The following is a 23392-nucleotide window of genomic DNA, read 5'->3' as shown; positions in this document are numbered from 1 at the left end:
TGACACCCAGATTTGAAAAATATATATATAATAATAATACAGTGACAATCAGTCTCACGGGTCAGAACCGACAATAATTGTAATTGCATATTCGGGTAATTTTCAGCAACTTATATGCCTATGAGAATCACTTTGTGAACTGTGTGCCCCAAAATGCCAAACTATCGCGTTGTCGGCGGATGCAAAGATGTTGCAAAAAAAGATTTAAGGATACTCACTGATAAATTTCCAAAAAATGTTGCACTTAGGTAAGCATAGTGACATTTGTGCAGTAAACTTGGAGCGATGTTCGTGAACTTGGACATGGTTGTTGTTTTCACAACATTTCATATAGGAGTGCATCAAAATTTTTCATGCTGTCATTCCTACAAATTAGACTGGGATCAGCATTCTGTAATTGGCACGTTAGTTTCTCAACTTGCAATATTGAATAGCAGGTCTAGTCTTGCCCTAGATGGGCTGCGTTGACAATCGGCTAGGAGACAGCTAAGGTATCCCTGTTCAAATAAAATGGTTTCCCATTGATTTTGGACCTACCATGAAACTGGGTGCTGTTCCAACAATCTGTTCTCCTGAGTGTTTATCTCCTACACTAAATATTGCATTATTGTCTCATACAAAACTCCCTAAAAACATCTTTATTTCCCACACATGACATACCTTAGGTTTTTAGTAGTTACTAACCAAGTTTCTGGAATCTTGACGTTGATTTCTTCAATTTCGATCTCGGCGATTGCGTTTTCAGCTGAAGGTTATGCTTCTTCTTTCTGTCTTGTAAATTTTTGCATCAATAAAAATGAAAACATTTCCATTGTCCACAAAACGAGAACATTTTAATTGGATTCCATGCTTGAACTGCCAAATAAAGATGACATGGCCGATGAATCGCGTTCCATGGTGATCAATGTACAGAGTTGTACTCTCCCTTAGATTCAATCATGCCAGCAAGTATGGAATTTTTGGTCACAGTCGATCGTCTTCAGAAAAATAAGCTGGAAAATATTTAATTCGCTTTATTATTAGACACGTTGAATTCTTTTTCCTGAGGGTGAACAGTTTTAAAGTGTCGAAATCAAGTGATTGAAGCATTTGTCCTATCAGTCTGAAGTCTGACACAGCATTTTTGAGAGTCTTTGCAATGGACAGCAAATATATATATAGGTAGCAACACTGCATTTTTAAACTATCTGGTCAATACGGGAAAAGTCCAATGAAAGGACAAAATTCTGCCACAAAGAAAAATTTGTCAAATTAAGTTTAATAGTTAATTCAGTCATCTCTTCACAAAACAACTCATACAAGTACACAATGCAGCATGGTTTTACGATCTAGTACAGTATAAATGTCTGGCTGGCTAAATAGAGAATAATTCACATTTCAGTAAAAATGTTTTAAATGAGAAATTGGCCCTTGAAATTGAGTAATGTCAGTCAGGGATATGCATTTTGGTTCAGATGAATAATTATTATAAGTAACTTACAGTAACTAGGTTACCACTGCTGGCACTAGACTGGCTGTTCAAATGGATTGGATGTTTACTAGTGACAAACCATTTTAAAATGATAGCAGAAAAATGAAAAGAGCAGAATGATTGGCTGTGCATCCTCGTCAATGGCCCTGTGGGTTGAAAGAAACCCCCCCAAAAAAACAAGGCCACCTTTCAATTCCCACATTTATTAAATAATTCAGCACTACAGCTCCTTAATAGAAAAATATTCTCTATAAACCACTCAATACATTTCATAAACACTTGAATTCACATTTAAATGAATGATATAGTATGTGCATAAACTCATTTTTAATAAAGCCTTTTTATATCACTGCATTAAAAGTGTTTTGATTGAGTTTATTTTATTCATAGTGTAGTTAATCCGTACATCAAAAGCAAAAAGAAAAAATAATGAACACCTTTGTGGATCGTATAGTGTTAACAACATGAGGGCATGAAAAACAAAAATAATATTAATGGGCTGCCATAGAGAGGAATTTGAGATCATCTAATTGATCAGTGCCAACAGAAAATCTAAGCAGCCTATTTTGGATAAATTGAAACGAACATTTTTAATAAACGGGAACTAAATGCACTTAGTAACTCTTGGTATGGCCCCTTTAAAGTATGTAAATTAAGAAACACGTTTATTCTGAACTAAAGAAATCTCATAAATCCAAGTCCAGGGGCTTAATTATGTTTAAAAAGCCCTTTAAAAAAAGTCCACATTTCAAAGTGGACTTTGAGTGAAACAGGGTAATCATAATAAAAGGAAGGAAATATTACTTACACAACGGTTTGTGTTTTTAACTTGCTTACATGAGCGAGCAGCACTGGAACGTTTTCTTCTTGGGTGCTTGTTGTGCGGGCTCTGCCGGTTTGTCGTTGGCGGCTTCACCCGCGGCGCCGGAGGCTTCCTCAAGAAAGGGTTCCATCTCTGGGGGTCGAGCCTCAGTCCTGTTGTTCTCTGGGTGGTCGCTAAGGGCCACTTCCTGGAACTGAGGCGATGTAGCAACGGCATCGCCTTGAGCTTTTGACGTTGTTTCGGGATCCCCCGACGCTACTGTGATTGCTTCTTCTTCCTGTGCTTGTGGGGCCTTTGAAACAGGGCAAGAAGGTTGTGATTCGGAGTAAACGGGTACCAGCGCAACCTCCACAGGACCTGCCAGGTTGCCAAGGTTGTCCTTAATCTCCACGGCCGCACTTGTATCATTCATCGCTAACTGTGTTGAGGTTTCTGGAGTTATTTCCATCTTCTCATTCACTTCATCCCCAGTCTTTTGCAGTGCGACTTCCTCATCATCCAAGATGACAACACGCTGAGCCCGCATGACCACGACGCCTTCGTCCACCTCGGTGCTGCTTAGGTGAGGAATTTGTTGGCTGTGGTTCTCCAAAGTGACCGTCACTCTTGGTCCATTCGTGGTGGACTTCTCCAAAGTGTCATCGCCGTGTTGTTTCAAGTTGGATTTCAAGTCGCCTTCGCCATTCATCAGAACAGATGGCAGTTCTTCACGTGATACTTGGATTCCCTTCATGTCATCCTTGTCTGCCCCTGAAGGGACCATTGGATTAAAATCCATCGCATTCAAGCATTTTACATCATATTTGAAAAAGATCTACGCTTAATTAGCAAAATATGTTTGGTCACGGCAAAGCGGCAATGTTATTTGACACTGTTTAACACTTTGAATGCCCGAAGCTAGGAGGATTTATGCTTCTATTTCCTACTTTTACACAATTTGATGATATTGTGGATATCATTCAAATATACCAATACTATCTATCTGAGATCATTCATGTTCATTATTTGAATACGTTTTTTGACACTTCCCATCTATTGTTTCAGATTTTAACCTAACTCAAGAGTTGACATTGACAGTCACAGTTGTCCAATTTATTTGGACTGGGAGGCCTGTCAGTAAAAGACTAATTAGACAATCATATTATTTTGTTTTGAGTCAATGTTTATACCTCTTGTCCAGGTACAACTAGAGGTTGCGTGCATTAAAGGGAGCAACATTCTAGAATTTTGTCTTTGTGTGGCAGTGAGGAATGTGGAATTGTTACACAAAATAGCACCTTTGCAACTAGTTACAAGTTTTACAACATAAAAAGCTTGCACCAGAGGCTGATGATCTCTATTTACTGAGGTTGACATGCATCCTGGAAGTTAATATATTGAGCCTTTGAAGGTTGCACTGTACCATAAAATATGAGGTTTTGTCCACCTTGCATAAAGGCTGGAATGGATCATGGTGTGACCAATCACCTTGAGGCCTCCTGGTGACACAAAAACCCTCTAAAATGGCAACATATGCCCTTGAGCCCTGTTCATAAGCACTATAATAATAAGCTGAATATTCATAACCACATGCGTGCACTCATTATGCAGATTTAGGTACAATGAAACTCCAACCTAGTAATTAAATGCATTTGAAAATGCATAATTTCACTGAAACAAACAAAAATGCCTCTAAAACTGCACAAGAGTGGCTATAACTGTTTTGCAGTTATTTCTTTCTAAAGTTTCATAGAATTCATAGAACTTTAAGATACTTATCTGTACAAATATTACTATATTTTTATGACAGTGATTGAGATGATTAAATAAAAATCAACTTGAGCAAGATATTTATCCATGTATTTCACATAGCTTATCATAGTTAGGAAGATTTCAAATACACTAACATTCACAAGATTAATTTGAATATGATGAGAGAGATGCTGCCATTTAAATTTGGATCTGGTGCAAAAAAGTGTTTGAGGATGTTTGCTCTCTGCTTGAGCAATTTAGAACAGCATTTGAGGCGCATGTCACATGTGCATAATATCACAAACCTGATCTCATCCTGTCATCTCTGCTCTGAAGATTCGTATCTAGAAGAAAATGAGTTGTGAGTAGACTGCATTTGGCTTCCAACTGTTGGAATACTCAACTAAAGTAGTCTAAACAGCACACAAAATGTCTTTGCATCAATTAATTGTAATGGTTTAATAAATAATTCTTCTTTTTCGTCTTTCACCCCAATTTCATAGAAAATTTGTATACTTTTGTAATAACATTTAAAGGGTTTCGAGGAGAAATGGGGACTTTTGAACAGTTGGAACAAATTAGACCTATTAGATACGTCCATTTGTGCACGTCTCCAAGAAAGTAATGTTTTATAATGTGCACTAAATGACAAATAATTAATGCTTAAACATACCCATATCTCCTGCTTCCATGCCCACGGCTTCCTGTAGGGTAAAAGACAAATATTATGCTTTTGTCAAGAATGAGGTGGTACAAGTGTATTGCAAACTTTAATGACAATATTCTTTGTTGTTTGACTTTGATGATTTCATAAAGCATCATCATAAAGTTAACAGGTCATCTAATATGAACAAGTGTAAACATATATCACCACCTTAATTTCGACAGTTTGGAAATTTGAAGTATTTGTGCTTCTGTGACTCAAAATTAAAAAAATAATTGTCAGACATTTGTTGTTGGTTATGTTAAGCATGACCACTGACAGATTTTCTGGCAGAATTTGTAGCTATGAAATATACATAAAATTCACTAATTATAGAGGCTTCCATCTCATCTTGCATTACTAATCAACAGAACATTTTAATTATTTTTTAAGGGGGAAATGGAACAGTAAATTGAAAGAAAGAAAGCTTAAAATGTGCATTTTTACACCTATACTCAATGGGACCTTGGCAAGACTTAAAATGTTTAAGTAACTAACTGTTTTCGTAAATGCCAATGCACAATGCATGGAAACAGAAGTATAGCAATCACTTATTTTTTTACCGAGCTTTAACTTCAGTTCCCTAAAGAGCACTTTTTTTTCCAGATCTAAAGATCTTAACATTCATGTTTTCTATGAATAAATGTAATTTTCCAAGATGAAAAAAAAACCTTATTCATATTTTATTAGTGCTCTGTGGGAACTAGTACTGGAGTTAATTAATTTTATTTTACTCGACAGCGTCTTCACAACATTGACAACAGGGATGTCCCGAAGCTAATTTCTCTGCGCTTTTTTGTTTTGCAAGCAGTTTTTTCGATATTGATCCAATGCACATAATTTTCGACCAGTAGAAATGATGCAAAAAAAATTCAACCCATGAATGAAAAATTATATTTTCGGATAAAAATCTGCCCTTTTCGTAAATTCTCAAGAAATGCTTTGTTCACCCGTGCTACTGAAAACAAGTGAGTACTGGATTGTACCCGATTTTGTGACCAAAAACTGCTCTGAATCTAAATAAAACCTGATGCTGACTATCAGGACTAAACTAATGACAACTTCTTAGTACATGTTACTTGGCTACCACCATCTGGTTAGGGTGTACATATAACACACTCTAGCGCAGGGGTCGAAAACATTTTTGACTGAGAGCCATAAACAATTCATATTTTAAAATGTTATTCATTGAGAGACAAAATTTTAAAGTAATAATACATGAAAATGTGCGCATTTTTAGTTAAGCACATCACAGTGCTGACGTGATGCTCCTATTGGTGCATTCGGGACTCAGCTCTGCCACCAGCGGTTTCCAGATTTGACCCCACAGGTTAGCGGAGAGCCATATACACCCATCAAAAGAGCCACATGTGGCTCCTGATCCATAGGTTCCCTACAATAGTAACACTGTGTCCTGTAGACATATTTTAAATTGATTGGATTGGAAACAGAAGTTTTCAACCTTCACATTCGTAACAAAAAGAGCGCTATTCTCCAAATCAATGTATAAAATTCAAGCATTAAAACATTACAAGCTGACAGACACACCAGAATGTATTATTCAAGTAACAACGTTACAAATATTAGAAAGGCTTCTTAATGGAAGATGATAGGGGAAGATGGTTTGACACACTTTTTAACAGCATTTCTTAATATCGTAGGCGTGTGTGTGTGTGTGTGTGTGTGTGTGTGTGTGTGTGTGTGTGTGTGTGTGTGTGTGTGTGTGTGCGCATGTCTCACCGTTTGGTCCTCCGTGTTCTGTTCTCTCGCATCCTCCCCTGCAAAACCCACGTTCTGTGATAGCAACCTAAAAAGAGAACACAAACATACATCTACATTTGAAACAATACGATAGCATCTTAAGAAAACACAACGTCTTCATATCATCTTATTGGCGCACCAGATAAGAAGAAAATCATCGCCAGCATTACCATAGCAACCAAGGATTACATAGAGTGCTTCAATCAACAACAGTGATTCTCAACCAGGGTACAGTGGTATTGTAGTATGGTGTGAAGGATCAACAAGGGGTCCTACAGGGAGTATACAATATCATATAATTTGCCGGCAAATATAGTGAATTATAAAAATGGCTGAGATAAACTCCTGCTCCACAGAACCCTAAACAAGATAACATTAAAAATTATTGCATAACCTTATTGACAGGCGGAACAATTAAATGCGATGTGACTATTAGACAGTGGTAAATGCAAATCCACCAAATCCAGAGGAAAAGGGTTTTCTGCGGGTATATCTGGATTGTGTACAAGACCTAAATTTGATTAACTTGCTTTTGTATTTACAATTTCGGGGATATTTTTAGCTCTGTAGTGTGCAGGAATGAAGATTTGTCTTCAATAACATGACATGACTTTTTTTTAAAATAACAATAATCCCCAAACTTTGAACAAAGACTTCCAAGATACTAGAGTGGCCTAACAATCAACAGGTGCAAATACTTATTGTCCAACTTCATTTGCAAATATATGCTTTAAAACTGATACTTTGTAATTTCATGCATTATATTTCTCATTTTATCTCTCATAGTCAAAGTACAACTAAGTTGAAATTTGCAGACCTGTCACTCAAACAATTGGTAGTAGACCAAATACTTCTTTTTTTGTCATCCCATTTTACCAATAATAAAATAATTAAGACACTTATCTGTACAACTAGGACCAAATGAACATCACAACAGCAGATGGAGCCAGGGAGCAAAAAAAAAGACTGTTGCTATATACTTACTGAAATAATATTAGCGGACTATTGACTTCGTATATGATCCTTATTGACGAACCACTCCTTTACATCCATGTCTTTAAGTTGCATTTACACTGCCTATCACTGCATTTCAAAGGTTTTTTTTACAATTCCAAACCTTTCAACATTATCTCGAAGCCAGTGCTCCGCAGTAGAGTGAAAACCGTTGGCAAAGCATGCATAATACACAACAACAGAACAACTTACAAAGTGAAAGAAGTGTGCGAACAAAGGAAGCACAGGGATGTACTAAATTATGCATGAGGTGTTAATTCTACACGCAGAGCATGTCTTCCAATACGACGGCTGAGTTGGTTGGTACCTGTGCTTTCCCACCTCCTGAGAGGCTAATGAAGGAGAGTGTGGGCTTTGGGAATCCATTGAGGAGAGGGACAAAGGAGCTCCCTCCATCAACCACTGATCCCTCAGAGACTTCCTCTGAGGGAACACAGAGAATAGACACACACAATAGAACAGAATATACAGTAGCGTTAAAACGGTGCACAAATTGGAGCAATATGTGAGTAAAATGTGCTCTACTTGTCTCAGTACAGAAGTAACTGTCAGCAAAACTCATATCAACCTGCATCATTTTGCCCCGCCAAGCCACGTGATGCTTTTCTACTTGCACCTGAAATGTCGACATTTCTAGACCAGCCAACATCCTGAGCTTTTTCCAAAAGTCTGCCCACTTTTGTTGGCTACCGTCCTTAAACTATAACGGGAACAAAACCATCTCTGTCTTCGCCTGCCGCAGAGAACAAGGTCCTTTCTGTTACCTTGCCTACCCCCTTCAACTGGCATGCAGAAACCCCCCCAACCATTCCAGGAGCGGACCTCACACCAATGCACCTTCTTTTTCAAATGTTCATCAGCTGACAGCAACAGAGACACATTTCATAGAAATATTCTGGCCTCTCGTGACTGCAGTGACGTTTTTGACGCTAATGTTGCGCGTTGTGTGAAACGTAGGAAGTGATAGCTCATTAAAAATTAAAGCATCTCTCACCTCATTTTTATGGTGGTAATAATGAACGTCAACGAGTTTGCGGTTAGACGTAAATAAAGGAAAACAATGCTGTATACGTGGAAACGCAATAAAAATGCCAGGGAAAAAAGGAATGCCCACAATTTGAGGAATGTGCCGCAAGCAGCGTAACACGGAGGAGAGGGAAGAGGCAACTTCTGCGTGGAAACTAAAAAGTAGAGTAGAGACAATGCCATGAGAAGTGAGAGTTTTAGAACGTGCAAAAAAATGATGTCGACAGGAATGGCGACCTGCTCTTTAACAAGCCTATTGAGAAAAAAGCTGTGTGTGTGTGTGCAAGCCATGAAATAAGACATCGGATAAGATCCTGTGAGGCTACCAGACCTTGAGCTGCTGCAGCCTGAGTTTTTCATCTTCCATCTCTCTCTTGGCTTGCTCTTGCTCTTCCTGCAGACGTCGCTTCTCCTGCAAGATGACACGGAGGCCAGAAGGCCAGAAATTCAATTCAAACGCTAAATGAGCAGCCAGATGGATGATTAACCGATTCGTCTTGTTCCATAGTGTGGGCCTGACTGATTGCACCTTAAAGCAAAGCAGGCACAATGATGTGCACGATATGCTTGTAACCAGAAGAGGTGCTTTAGATTGATTCAAAAAGTCATGGGCTAGATTTCTAAAGAATCCCAAGTTGAAGTACCTTCACTGACAAATGCCTTACAACTTATTGAGACAGAAGTTTAGGACATTTAAAGGTTCTTCCATCCCATTAAATACAATTTAGTGTTACATGCATTATATCATTTACTGAACCATCCTCACTAGGGTTGTGCGGGGTGCTGGAGCCTATCCCAGCCGACTTCGGGCCAGAGGCTGAATTGGTGGCCAGGCCGTACATAAATTTAATTTTTTAAAAAAAGAACATTTAAAAAGTAACAGCGAATCAAAGTTTTGATTTATGGAGGACCAATTACCCTCACAGTCAAGTTACCTTTGTTTTATTATTGCACATAAGTAAGTCATGTGATAAGGGCAAGAGATTGCTGATTTATTTACAGGTCATTTTCAGTGTGATCAAGTCAATGTTTTACAAAATGCAAAAGATTTGCCCTTTGACTAGGAACAAAAATGCCAATCTTTAAAATAAGCCCATAAAAATCACATGTTTTATCATGACGCCATCTCATGTAATGTAATTACTAAGATATTTTTATTTCAAAATATATTTATTTTTTTCATGTATTTATTATTATATTTCATGTATTATGTTTTTTTTTCTAATCCTTGCACAATTAGCTTTAACTGTGGCTTGAATCTAATTATGAATTCACTTTACATTATTGCCAATTGAAAACTTATATGACAAAAAGCGAGCAGATTCTGTTGGACTTTGGATATTCCACAGTTTCTGTCAAAGCCAATGTTGATCCAAATAGCAACAACACTTGAGTCCCTAACGCTCAGTACAGGCTGGTGTTGTTTTGCACTTTTGAATTATGCATGAGCAACAAACAGCTCTTCTCTGTGGACTCACAGCGATGGCCTCCAGTCGCTGTTGGTACTTCTCCACTTCATCCATCCTGGCACCTGTGACATCAACAAAGACAGGTGGAAAGGTTAAAGACCACGAACATGTACAATTTTCTTTAGGCTTACTGCTTACACTGCTGGCTCAAGAGACTAGAAAGTGGCTATTTTTGCCATGCAAGGTTCATTTAATATTTGTCTTTGGCCATTGTGGTGGTATCATATCCAACTAAATGAATGCCTACTTTTCAACTGAATTGAAGTGATCATGCATACTTTTAACAAAATTAACTCTTTCAGTGTGAATAAAATTATACCGATCCAATCATGTGGCTCTTAAAATAAATAAATGACTAACTATTCAAAATTGCTTACTACTTGTAGATGCCAAAACTATTTGAACTAGAAAGGTAAGCAGAGAATGAACATTCATTTAGTCGCTGCCAACCTTTCTACTCCAGATAGATTTGATGTCTATCACAATCAATGGTAGACTGGGTGACACTGAATATTGGTTGCACTTTGTATGGGCGTGTGTGTGTGTGTGTGTGTGTCTGTGTGTGTGTGTGTGTGTGTGTGTGTGTGTATATACGTGTGTGTACTCCTAAATACCCACTGTTCCATGAAAATCATTTAATTTAAGAAATGTGCAGTTATAATTGGCAGAGCCAAAAGGTAAAGATAAATAAAGACAGCTATTGACTACATTCCACTACAAATTACTTACAATTTTAATTTTCTGTTGTTCTTATATCAACTTGACCTTTTCTGACCTTAACTATATACTATATACTTTTATTCAGAGATTTAGGTGAGCGCCAAATGTGTTACACAGAGTAAGGTTGTGTCAAATAATCTCACATAACTAAAAGGCATTTAATGGGAATACCATACAAAAAAATGGAGATTTTAAAAAAGGTGCAAAAGCCTTTTCTATGTCTCTGTAAAAAGAATGTATACACGACAAAGGAAGAGAGAAACAATCGCTTCTATCATTGCTGTTCTTACTGACTGGAGGTGGCAGCTTACAGTGTAAGACTCCTTAGGGATCTAAATCTTGCATCTCAACAAGGGTCCACATGAGGAAATAGCAGACACCGATAAACACGCGGAGCCAATTGGCAGCTTTGATGAAAAGATATTGAGAGGCTCCCCGAAGACACACACTGACTCTGATAATTAGATGAAATACAGGAGGATAAAGCTGACATAGTTGAAAAGTTCGAGGCAGTGGGAAAGTTGAGTTGGGCAGAGACAGAGAAGAGGCAGGGAAAGAGGTGTTACAAACTGAAAGATCCTGATGATTAACAACTAGATTGTAATCCATCGGCTCCCAACTGTACTATTGTTGACGACCTATTTTTGACATGATTGTACAGTGGCATTTGAACTAGTTATGAAAGTATCATTTTAAGCATGCCTTCATTGTGAAGAACATCACTACAATGTGGTTGGGCTTAAAAAAAAATAATAAAAAAAGAGCAACGGTATACCAAAAACTGTTCGATCAAATTAACCAAGTACTGGAAGGCAAATTTGTGTCATCCAACAATTAATGCATAAGCCACACATTCTCTTGGGAATACCAAATGGGGACTTCCATCCACCCATCTTTCTTCCCTCTCCCCAGCCACTTATTATTACTTAACATTAGAGTGACCCCATTTTTACGAATTCATTGAAAGGCCACTACAAGATCACTATTGACCTACTTTTAATAACACCGTTTCTAATAACATTAAGAGGATGCATTATGAGGAACTAAATCCTACATTGGCTCTCCCATTAGAAAAAGAGGACTTGACCAAACTTTGGGTGTTAAGAGTTAATATTTCCTCCACGGATTTGTATGCCAAAGAGTAGAATTCTATTTCTAACATTATGTTAAATATGCGACTGTGATTTTTGTCACAACACCTACACCAACATACTTGTAGAAACCAGAGCGTGCTCACAGTGAAAACTAGTGAGGTGTCCAAGATGCATTTATTTATTCATCATGAAGCACTTTGCTCTCCAAATCTAAACCTCTGGAATTGACACAGTTTTCTAACCTTTTCTCTTGGTGGAAATCAAGGTAATCAAAACCAATTTCCCACAAATACTGGAATAAAAAAAATGTGAAGCCGAATCATTTTAGTCACATCATTTGGCACAACATAGGGGTGGGCAATATATTTTTCCTCCTTGAAGAACGGAGGGCAAATAATCTCCCCCTCACACATTTTAGCATTACGGGAAAGATTAAACTTCAGTTAACAAAAATACTGACACAACATTCGAGTAAAATAGAAATTGGCCATACAATACGTTTTAAATTTGTTTGATTTTCAAGCATACTTAGAGTCAAATAAACACCATCTGATTAGATTAGATAACTTTACCCATCCTGTATTTGGGAAATTTCAGTCACAGTAGCAAGAGGGTGAGAATACAGACACAGCAAAAGACTCTAAGATTTTAAAACAAATATGCATATTTTGAATCAAATGACGTTTGAAATTTTAGTTTAAGTACTTTTTAAATCGTTGAATAATTATGCTAAACAGAAAGCATGCCTGATTGTTAGAACAAAAAAACTAAAATAAAATAAAAACTCCCCTGTATTTGTGTGATGCGACTTGTGAGGCTTTCATCATGACTTCATTGCACACATTCCTCTTACCCTGTTGCCAAAAATGTATATTTGCCTTCAGTGTAAGTGTGCTTGTTAATTCAACAGTATATATTTGCATAGGGGGCGGGGGGTCAATATCCTGGGTGTAGTGACATTGGCTGAGTGGGAACAGATGGGAGAACAGCAGGGTGTCAAGCACGAAAAACTTAAGCTTTCAGTTGATATCAGCTTTTGCTTGGGACGATTAAATAAATGCACAAAGCTCACATGGGAATAAAAAATATTTTCATTTTAATCTAAAGTCTGACAGTCCAACACAGGAATGTTTACCTAAAGTCAGCCTTTATCTATTGCCAATACCTTGTGCTGCTTAAAGAATGTAGAATGTTGTCGCTAAAATCCTGTAAATCTAGCAGATAACATCACCTCGCTGTCGAGGAAAGGTCTGAGCTTCAGGAATTCAAATCACGATCGAAAGAAGTAGAGCGGTGGAGACAAAGCATGGGAAGTTGAATAGCTTTGTGGTGAGGTTGGGGCACATGGGCTTTTACGTGACTGGGAGGTGTGGAGCATGAAAACTGCTGGGTAGGCCATTTTCTACTCTAGGCTTCACTGAGCTGTGGTATTGGTTGACAAGCCCGGAAAAAGACAAGACAACTTTTCTTGAAACGATTAAAGAGTGTTCCCTCATAAAAACATTATTAGTTTATATTAATGAATTAATTTTAGGAATCAAAACTATTACTGAATGGTTGGCTTCACAGTTCTGGGGTCAGGGGTTTGTGAGAATAAGCGGTTTGGAAAATGAATGAATAAAATATTGCTTCTCGGTCACACTGACATAAAGCAAAGTTGCTTGAGGTCTCGTGAGAGAAATTACAAAGGTCACCTTATGACATTTTTCCATGTGATGAGGTAATTATCCACTTGATTGCCTGTTTTGCATCCTTTATTTCTACACAAAGGGATTTGGTGCAATGTATCGGAACAAATTTTGTTGTGTGCATCTTGGTCTTGTTGATAATTCAGTGTGGAGACAAACTGAATAAGTGTCAATTATGTATTCTTCCAAGTATTCTGGTTAGAATTTCAACCCACAAAGGATTCAAACACGTACTTTGTGTCTGTATTTCGTGATCCAAACTTGTTGTGTCACAATATTTCACCAAATAATACTTAGTCCCCAATTTAGTGTCCATTTTCTAGTGGTGATTCTGTGATCAATATTGTGAATTTTGGTAAAAATGCAGTGTGATGCACCTTGATTTAATCGTGTTTCTTCATCTTGGCTCAGTAAACGTGCAACCAATTAATCCAACAAAGCGTTTATCTTTGATAACTTTATTTTTCTTCTGTGCAATACCCCACAGATTAAATGATAATGATCAGCCATCACACCCCTCCCTATGTAAAAACTTCAAATAGGAATAAGAAATCATTTTTAATAAAGAGTGCTCGTGGCTTTTCCCAATAATTCATCTTGGACAATAAGTGGCAAAATACCACAATAGAAGAATAACTAAAATTTGAGTAACTTAAGATCTGATTCAAAAATACTTATCTAAAATATTTTACAACAGTGTAAACACATGTAAAGCACAAAAATATGAGTTCTTTCAAGGACATTGTGAACTGCACACACCCTTTTCAACCTTGTGATTGGGAAGAGGAAGTGCAAAAAGATCACCGTCCTTTCCCAGACACTTGGCAATGAAGTGTGATAGAAGTTACCCTGATCTCTGAACCTGTACATCCTCTGCTTTTGTTATTGTCCGTTGTAAAGGAAAATCTAGACTTTATGGACAATCAGGAACACATTCCTCGAGAGAAGCAAATGCTTTCGATCTCGGCACAGTTATGGTAGGCGATTGAGAACTGTGGTTAAGTTTTTTTTAGTCAGCCATCAATTTTCAGACCACCGGGAAACTTGTATAATTGAAGATGGATATCCTGCTAATCTAGCCAGATAGGGCATGTATTTTTGGTCTTTAAATACATGCAAGGATGACTCTTGTTTTTGTAAGACTATTTTGCAGGTTGTGCTTTGATTTGCAGTAAGCTTGTGTCAGATTGTCAAATTTATTATTTAAAAAAACAGCAATCTGATTACAGTTTATTTTGTTAAAGTTTATTTATTTATTTTAATTATGATTATGACCTTGTTACTGTCTCATTGAGTTCTGGTCTTTGGCAAATGATATTCATTGTTGCACCTCTAGTGAAATATGTCTTTGATATTGTTCGATTACAGTTTCAAACTAAAGGTTAGTCACACCCCCACTTTGTTTTTTAGATGGTTGTGAATTCCTCCATGTTACCCTCTAAATTGTATCCAATTTGAGCACTCAACTGATCATGACCATGACAAAATGTCACTCTGCCCCCCCATGTTTAAATGTGTGGAAGGATTTTGCTGAGGAGAATCAATCTCACAGCCTCTGAGCTGAGGAGTCGCTTTGACGCGACAGCATGGTGACACTTTTGTCAAAAGGCTGTCAGCCACCCTTCAAATTAATACGATGATCTGAGAGGTACATAGATACGCAGGCATGACAGAAAAATATTAAAGGCAGAGTGCTTTTTAAATGACTCACATTGACTTGATTGAGTAAGTGATTAATACATTGGATAACTGGTAAAATCTCTCTGTACATGGATGTGTTACATTAGTTTCACCAATATATATTCATATTTATTTTTTTGTCCCCATCAATCAAATTTCAATAAATTGGTCCGTACCGAAAATATATATGAAATTTTCAACAGCCATTTTTAAATAGAAAACAGAATTAAAAATGTCACAATAGAATGTGATAATCAAAAAAATATTGATGATTATTCCTCAGAGTTTTAAGTGACAAATCAAAAAAATATATCTAAATCCTTAGAGCTTTTACAGCTTATCTCCTAAAACTTTGTTTGTTGAGGTGCATGCAAATACAGGTTAACAGTGGCTTTGTAATGTGAATAGGAGCACCACACATTTGTGTGTACCAGTTCGGCTTTGCCAATGAATGAGGATTAAAAGCTCGCAGTATTTTCAAAAAGGATAGACGTGAACGTTTCTGAGGGAGGGAAAATCTGTATAGAAATGCTGACAGAAGGTCATTCTGATGACCATAACAAACCATGCATGTCAGTCATCTTGAATTGTAAATTACCCATAGTCCCCGTGTTATGATATCATTTGAATGGGTGATCTAAAAAGAGGAACAAATGCATTTGCGGGGCTTAGTGTAATGCAACAGCCCTGACAAGTCCTTACAAGCTAGGTGTTACAAAAACAAAACAAAAAAACCCTCAGTGAAGCCCACGTATGTAAGATACCTCCCCGAATGCACTTATCTATAGTAAAAATGTACAGACAAAACTGAAAGGAGTGAAAATTACAGGCAGAAGCACAATTCTCCGAAAGAAAAATATGTTCTTTGAAAGTATGTAAGGCTTAAAGTTCTTTTTATCTATTTATTATTAAAATGTGGTTGCAACTGATTTAACTGTGGTAGTGTTTGTGAAGCTCTGTTATTGGCTTCAGTCGAATTCAAAATACACCTCTGAACAGTGAATAATAATGTTGGCGAGGTAACAAGCAAATAAAAATGCAGATGAATGTTCATTGGTTTTATTAGAATGAACTGTGCTTGCATTCCAACAAGGTGCAGGATTTTTTTTATGCCAATGTGGTATTTTAATCATTCATTATTACGGATGAAAATGAAATAAAATCCTATTGTGGACTTGATAGGAATGCCATTTTGCATGTTCCAGGAATACTTGTGTGTGTATAATGTTACCCTTTATTATTGGATGTAAAAATCATTCACCCTTGTGTGTTTAATTGCTTTGTGTGCGCAGGATTAGTGTGTGTTCTTGTTTTGTCTATGCGTGTCAAACAGGTTTTGAGAGGAATGCAGTGCTAGTGTAATCTGCCCTCATCTGATGTTCTCTCTTGTCATGACATAGGACTGTACACTACAAGTCAAAACATTACAAAGGATAGATTTTAAGAAAGGGCAGCCCAGTGTGAGAGTGGATAGCGCGTCGGTCTCACAGGTCTATGGCCGAGGGTCCGATTCCGATTTTTTTGGTGTCAATATTTTAGTCTGCAATTCATCGTTAATCAAATTGGCATAAAAGTTGTACTGACCATTGACATAAAAAAGGAGGAATTTTGGACAGATACGTTGATGGTATTCACAAGCTTGACTTTTTTTAACCTTTCTTTTTCAGTTAGGTCACTTTAATAGTTTAGGGGTGTCAAATATTTAATTCTCCATGTCAATTATTATCATCGGGGACAAACAAAGTGACATTTCTCCACCACCTGAGCAAATTAGACTTGGAGGTTGCTGTTGATATCACAGTGAAGGACAAATACCAATCAAAATTCTGTCGCAGGATTAAGCAAAGACTCATTAGGAGTAAAGAAAACCCTGTGGCAAAACCTTGGGCAAAATCTCTTTTATATCCATGACTGAGCCTATATCAATCCTGAATAATGAATGTTAAAGAAAGAAAAACATTAACATTTTACAGAACTTGCTTTTTGTATGTATTTGTAAAAGCTTGCTTTGAAATGAACCCAAGGGTTTCATGACATAACTTAACGTTAATATAATTGCATATGATTTCACTTTTAGACAAACCAACCAAGATATATCTTAAAGATTGACTGTAAGGATAGAAATGGGTATGGTGAGAGTATATTGAATTAGTGCTACCGTCTGCTATGGAATTCTGCTTCACATGCAAAAACACAAACTATTGTCAGAGCAACAATAGGCTTAGAGCCAGCAAAAAACTAAACCTGATCACTCCCTACACATCATCTGACAACATTGCGATGTGGATGGTGTTTACTATACAGTTTTAGACTTAACTTAATTGTTTAGTTAACCTTTATCAATCTACAGGTATGGCATTTGAGGTACAGAAATGTAACAATACCAACAAGACTGCAGACAGAAAAAGTAAAAACAAGGTGATATAGTCATACAACAACAGAACATTATACTTTACAGAAACACATAGGAGGGAATAGTTCTATTTCCCAAATGCACATTTAGTTGAATGCTGTCAGAGACTAGAGCAAGAAGAGTGAGACTGAAAAAGATTTACAATTTTTTTTTATACTATGGGTAACTCGTGTTTACACTTGTTAACAATTAATGGAAAAAAATGGAGCTTTCCTGAGCAAGTTATCCCTCACATACTTATACAATCTGTCCAGACAAAAAACATTTTCATTTTGATCTACTTGATCACTACCATCCTGATGGTATAAAAGGAAGGGCAAGTAGATTGGAAAATAGGAAGAACATAAGCAAACATATTGACATTGATCCTCTATCCTCTCTGCAGGGACATCACTTTGGAGACTTTAACTAAACAGATGATTGCAAATGAATGGAGTCCATCCTGTCCAGACAAAGACACAGGGTGTCCTTGCAAAGCACAGGTGAGAGGAAAATTAACAGATCAACGTTGGATTTCAAATATCATCTTTATCTTTTACACAGCAAGGCCTGAGCTTGCGATTGGACGCTTGATATCAGAACTGTGAGGTAAACGTAAATTCACTTAACCATGTATTACTTACACATTTAAAAATAAACTACATTGTATCAAATTGAAATGGTATCGTTCCAAATCTGGTTGAATGAAATGAGCTAAAGGTGTGACCAGGAAAAATGCATGCTTCTATCCACATTCCAATGCACCGTTATATTTATTTTTCTGCTTAACAGAGCACATTCAAACATTAAATCAAGCTGGCTTCACTATCCTTTGTTTGTTTTCTATTACTTAAAAAGTAATAATGGAGAGGATCCTTCAGGTCTGACAAAACAAACATTTAAAGGCAAAATATCTCTTGTTTTATGGCCATATCTATCCAGAAAACTGGGATACATTTGTGGTACGTCAGAACCTTCTAGAATGGCTATTCCCACAACACAAAAAGAGGGATATTTTGTTGTATATATTGAGAAGTATTTTAGGTACAAATCATGCCAGTGCCTCCTTTCTCTCCCCAAAAGTGAAAAAAGCAACCTGCATCTGTCCAAAGTTCCACTGAAGCCTCGTGAGGAATTTAGGCATCACAAATCATTTACAGCACCTCCTCTATGGGTGTTTCACATGGGTAAAAACCTTGAACAGTCCATGTTAAAAGCTGTAATTCAATTTGGGATTTTGTGACATGCACTGCCAGAATGCTGATTTACTATGCTAAGAGTTATCAAAAAATAATATAAAAATCCATAGGTTATTTCAAGGCGGCATACTGACAGAGTGATTAGCACGTCGGCCACACAGTGATGAGGTTGAGGGTTTAAACCCAAAAGTATACTTGGTAGACTGATTGAATGCTGCAAATTGTACGTATTTGAATGGTCTTTTATTTGTATGTATCCCCCTCACATTTTTAAATTATGCAAATCCATATCTACTGCTAAAGCAAAGTCACATGATGTAATTCCTATAAGGCCTGTAGTCCAACCGGTTAAAATGTCATCAATGGTATGAAGATGTTTCCAAAATTGCAGATAAGAACAAAATCTGAATTTATTGCATAGCAAAATATGTCTGTTAATATTCCTTCAGAAAAAAAGATTCTTCTGAGTGAAATACACCAGTCACTTTGGAAAATGTCCTTCTGTATAGAAGCAGGATTTCAGAGGCATCTATTGGGATGATTGTAATGAAATCAGCATGCAAAGCAATGTATATTTGATGAATTACTCAAATGAGGTTTCTTACAAACAAATCTGCAGCCTAAAAATAGAATTTGTTGCAAGGGTGCTGCCATTAACGAGGCCTTGGTGCGTCATAAAAGCATGCAGTCATTAAACTGAAATAATTTGAGACAATGCATGCAAGTATGGGCATGAGTAAGAAATGTTCCCAACCCCCTGGTATAACTACTGCATGGTTTAACTGACATAGTTTATATTTCGCACTCAATTGGAATAGTTTGGCTATGCCTTGTTGCAGAGCAAGAACAAAAAAAATATGCATCTGATATCTTCTGATGACAATCTGCCCTTTTCCAAATGCAGATAAAAAAAAATCACATATGCAACAGATATTTGGCTATGGGGGAGTGCAGTAAAAATATGCATGTTTTACATACTGTCAGTACGTGACCAAAATCATCTGAGGCATATGTGTCAGCCTAACCAACACACACAAAAATAAATAAATAAAACAAACAATGCTGCGTATCTTTCCATAAATAATTGCTGACGCCAGCCAGTGCTGCTGACACTCAGCTAAATAAATAAAATGAAAAGTCAGTGCAACAACATGAAACATTTTATCTTATTGAATTTAGAAGGACTAATGTCTTAGTCCATTGGTTGCCTCATTGTGTTTTCAGAGTGTACCCCACTTAATATCCATAGTTAGCTGAGGAGCACCAGCACCTCCGGGACCCTCGTGATGATAAGCGGCACAGTAGATGAATGAATTAGTCATGCTGCAGTCCAAGTGTGCCCATAGGAACGGTTTTAGCCAATGACGTAAAAAATAGGGGGAAACCATCCGATTCCCTCCAACATTGAAGACTGCTTAATTATTAGTCTTTGCACATATTCTTTGGCAATTAAATTGAAATATAATATTGTACTTTTTAACCATTTTTTTAAAGTCCGAGTGAATATACTTGCTTAACATCCCCAGATGTATAGCAAATGACTCAAGTTCAACAGGATGTAACCTATGAATGCCCTCAAACCCGGGATAACTGGTTTTGAATACCCACTACCATCGAGGGTGCTAAACAGCCATTTTCAATTAGACTGGACAGCCATTCAGTCAAATCATGAATTGGACGTCCATTGCAGTCAGTGGCAATCAGTGAGTTACATAGTATTCTAGTGGAAAGGTTTGCCAGCACCCTGTGTATTCCTTTTATTTTTTTTAAACAGTGACAGTTTAAAAATATATATCTGCTCTTGGCGGAGGCCTATCAATAACATTTTGGGATACAAAGTGTCATGGTACATCACAATTTCAATATATTGTCACACCCCTAGGGACTATAATTATCAGTTCTGCAGAGACCAATTCATTGACCTTAAATGCACATCAAGACAACCCAAAAAGTTGGAAAAATATCCACCACAGGCCTTGCATTACAATTAAACATTTCCACCTGCAGTGTGAGTAGTTGCACACAGAAAAGATCTTGAAAGTGTCCAAAGACAGCCAGGCTTTAAAATTACTGCATCATAAAAGTGTTCCACATAGCCTGCAGACCTGGACTTTATTACTCGTATAACTGATCAAACAAAAACTTTAATTGTTCCTGATGGGCCAAAAGAAAAATAGAGTACCGTAAAAACACTTCATGTGAATGCTACTAGGATGATTAATGTAGGTTTAAGGTATTTTTTTTAAAGTCACATTATAATCCACTTGTTCAGGTCAGACAAGTTAACAGCTGCTGAGTTTGTTCAACTCTCTAAACTGGGCTGACATCCAGAGATTAAAGCGCTTTAAAAAAGTGTCAACACAGCATGGAAAGTGACATTTGCAAGCAAAATAAACACGATTTCAAATGTGGAGTTGGACGGAAACTCACCTGCGGCTGGTTTGACAGCGTGAAAATCCAACCGTGCGTCAGTTTTAAAATACCTCGCGATGGGCGAAAATAGTCAAAAAATCGCTGGAGTTACTACTGATTTAAAAAAAAAGTAGTTAGGGGGAGTTACGGTCGCTACATCAGTGAAAAATAACAACAGCTAAGGTCATAACTCTAATTTAAGAGAGAAGCTTGCGCTCCCCGAGGCTATTCTCGCGAGTGGGAGTGGGCGGAGGAGGAGGAGGAAGAGGAGGAGGAAGAAGAAGAAGAAGCCGGCTGGTAATGTTTACCTGTCTCCGGTGTTTCGAGAGTTTGAGCGAGGCCGGCGATCTGTGCCAAACCGACTGGCACGCAGCTTCGATTGGCCAAATGTTGGTTGCAGCGACAGCAGATTGGGATCTCGCTTGAACCAGCGCCATGACCCGCCTTGTGACATGAAGCGTGAGTATATTGTCAAAGTGAAGAAGGCCCACGTAGGCATCAGTTGATCATATTTGCATGCCAACTTTCAATCAATCTGGAATAAAATTCTATACAATTATTCAAATTCCATGTGTGATCTGCATGACCCAAAATGTGATGTCCACACAATTTATATAGAAGCCAGGACTCAATTATAATTATCGTATGATTTATTTTTTATTTTTATGCTTATGAAAATCTGAATTGTTTGTTGTAATACAGAGCCAAATCCAGGCTTCGAGCACCCCTATCCATTCTGTTTTCCATGTGTCCCTCCACAGTCCTGAGATCAGGGGTTCAATCCCAGATCCGGACCTTCCTGTGTGGCATTTGTATGTTCTCCCCAGGCTTGTGTGGTTTTTCTCCGGGTGCTCCGATTGCCCACCCCACATCCCCAAAACACTCAGCAAGGCTGGTTGAACACCCTAAATTGCCCCCTGTGACCGTGAAGTGTTGTCCATCTCCTTGTGCCCTGCAATTGGCTGACCACCAATTGAGGGTGCCCCCTGCTTGGTGCTTGAAGTAAGCTGAAGCTGGGATAGGCTCCAGAACCTCCCGCAACCCTAATGAGGAAAAACGATTCATAAAATTAGATGAGCTGAGGCTGCAGCAACCCTGGTAAGGATCTGCAGTACAGAAAATGAATGAATAAATAAATAGCGTTATAAATTGATACAATGTGAATAAAACACAAAATGAATAAAATAAAAATGACAGAAATGCAACGCATTAACGGCCCCAGATGCTCTACTTATTACCTGCCATTGACAACGATGAACGTACAATTCCATTCCTGCCCAGATCTCGGAACCACTGACAGCACTTGGCGTCCAATCGATTTTGACTGGGAGTGTTAGTCAGTGACATATAAGGAGTTCAATGAGTGTTCTCTAAATATGGAATCAAATCTGGGTCAAAAATATTAATAATATACACAAGTCATCTGAAAAGTTGTTTTTTGATCGTGACAGGAACTATAACACCCAGAGAAAACATACAGTGGTGAGGTACAAATATGTTTTGAACAGGATTTGAACCCATGGTATACTGATATGCTAACCAGTCACCTAACATACCACCGGAAAAAATGTTATGGCTATTTTTTGTGTTTTAACATTGTAAAATGATTTTTTTTTACCTCCCATTAAATTATCCTGCAGTTCCCTCCTTTAAAAAAAAAGTAAACATTAATGACTTAACAACAACAAAAAAACTCTTTAGATTTCTTGATTGTCAGTGTTCTGTTGACTCAGCTTTTTGAGTAAACGTTGTTGTTTCAGTCATTAACTGACATTTCATTGAAGGACCAAGTCATCTTTGCTGAATGTATCCACCCCCACTTTTCTCAACTTTGCTCATTTTTCTCTCTGGTGTGCAAGGCCATTTTCTAGTGGCACTTGTTTCATCTACACTGTATGTGTCTTTAAATGTGTATGTGCGGGGGTTTCCATGGGAACTGTCGCTTGTCATCTTTGAAATCACAAGACTTGATCATTCTTAGCAGTGAAAAAAGGCTAATTTTATGTGAGTGGTCTGCTTTCCTTCAGCAACTGTGATTTGCCTTGTCGCTCTTCCAAAATGAGTTTAAGCACCCTAATTATGTTGAGCTTATTCATATAACAGAAAATTAATTCTAAATACACAGTTTGTAATAATTAAAATTAAGCAGCCATCGTGGTGGATATAAAGTCAATATTTTTGTTGTATTAGTCAACGTTTTCAGGGGTGA

At 37.5% G+C, this 23392-nt stretch overlaps 2 protein-coding genes across 5 annotated transcripts in view; one reads left to right on the top strand and one right to left on the bottom strand.

The window, feature by feature from the left end:
* Positions 1-1242: 1242 nt before the first annotated feature.
* Positions 1243-21635, bottom strand: palm3 (paralemmin 3). Of its 4 annotated transcripts, none has more exons than XM_077718556.1 (8): positions 21492-21585; positions 10008-10060; positions 8861-8941; positions 7811-7926; positions 6469-6535; positions 4699-4729; positions 4331-4369; positions 1243-3044 (listed from the first exon to the last, which is right to left on the bottom strand). In XM_077718556.1, the coding sequence occupies exons 2-8, from the start codon at positions 10050-10052 to the stop codon at positions 2305-2307; spliced, it is 1119 nt and encodes a 372-aa protein (XP_077574682.1). In that variant the 5' UTR covers positions 10053-10060; positions 21492-21585; the 3' UTR covers positions 1243-2304. The 4 variants fall into 4 exon arrangements, with proteins under 4 accessions (XP_077574682.1, XP_077574681.1, XP_077574680.1 ...); XM_077718555.1 differs by lacking the exon at positions 21492-21585 and adding an exon at positions 21202-21459; XM_077718554.1 differs by lacking the exon at positions 7811-7926 and having other exon boundaries at positions 21492-21635.
* plppr2b (phospholipid phosphatase related 2b) overlaps positions 21458-23392 on the top strand; it is a 31236-nt gene continuing 29301 nt past the window's right edge. The window contains exon 1 of the mRNA XM_077718559.1: positions 21458-21642. The gene's annotated coding sequence lies outside the window, so the exon portion shown is untranslated. The remainder of the gene's footprint in view (positions 21643-23392) is intronic.

The sequence above is a fragment of the Stigmatopora nigra genome, chromosome 6 (assembly GCF_051989575.1).
Source record: "Stigmatopora nigra isolate UIUO_SnigA chromosome 6, RoL_Snig_1.1, whole genome shotgun sequence".
Taxonomy (NCBI): domain Eukaryota; kingdom Metazoa; phylum Chordata; class Actinopteri; order Syngnathiformes; family Syngnathidae; genus Stigmatopora; species Stigmatopora nigra.
Note: the sequence above shows the minus strand (reverse complement) of the source record. Positions and strands in the feature narration are given on the sequence as shown.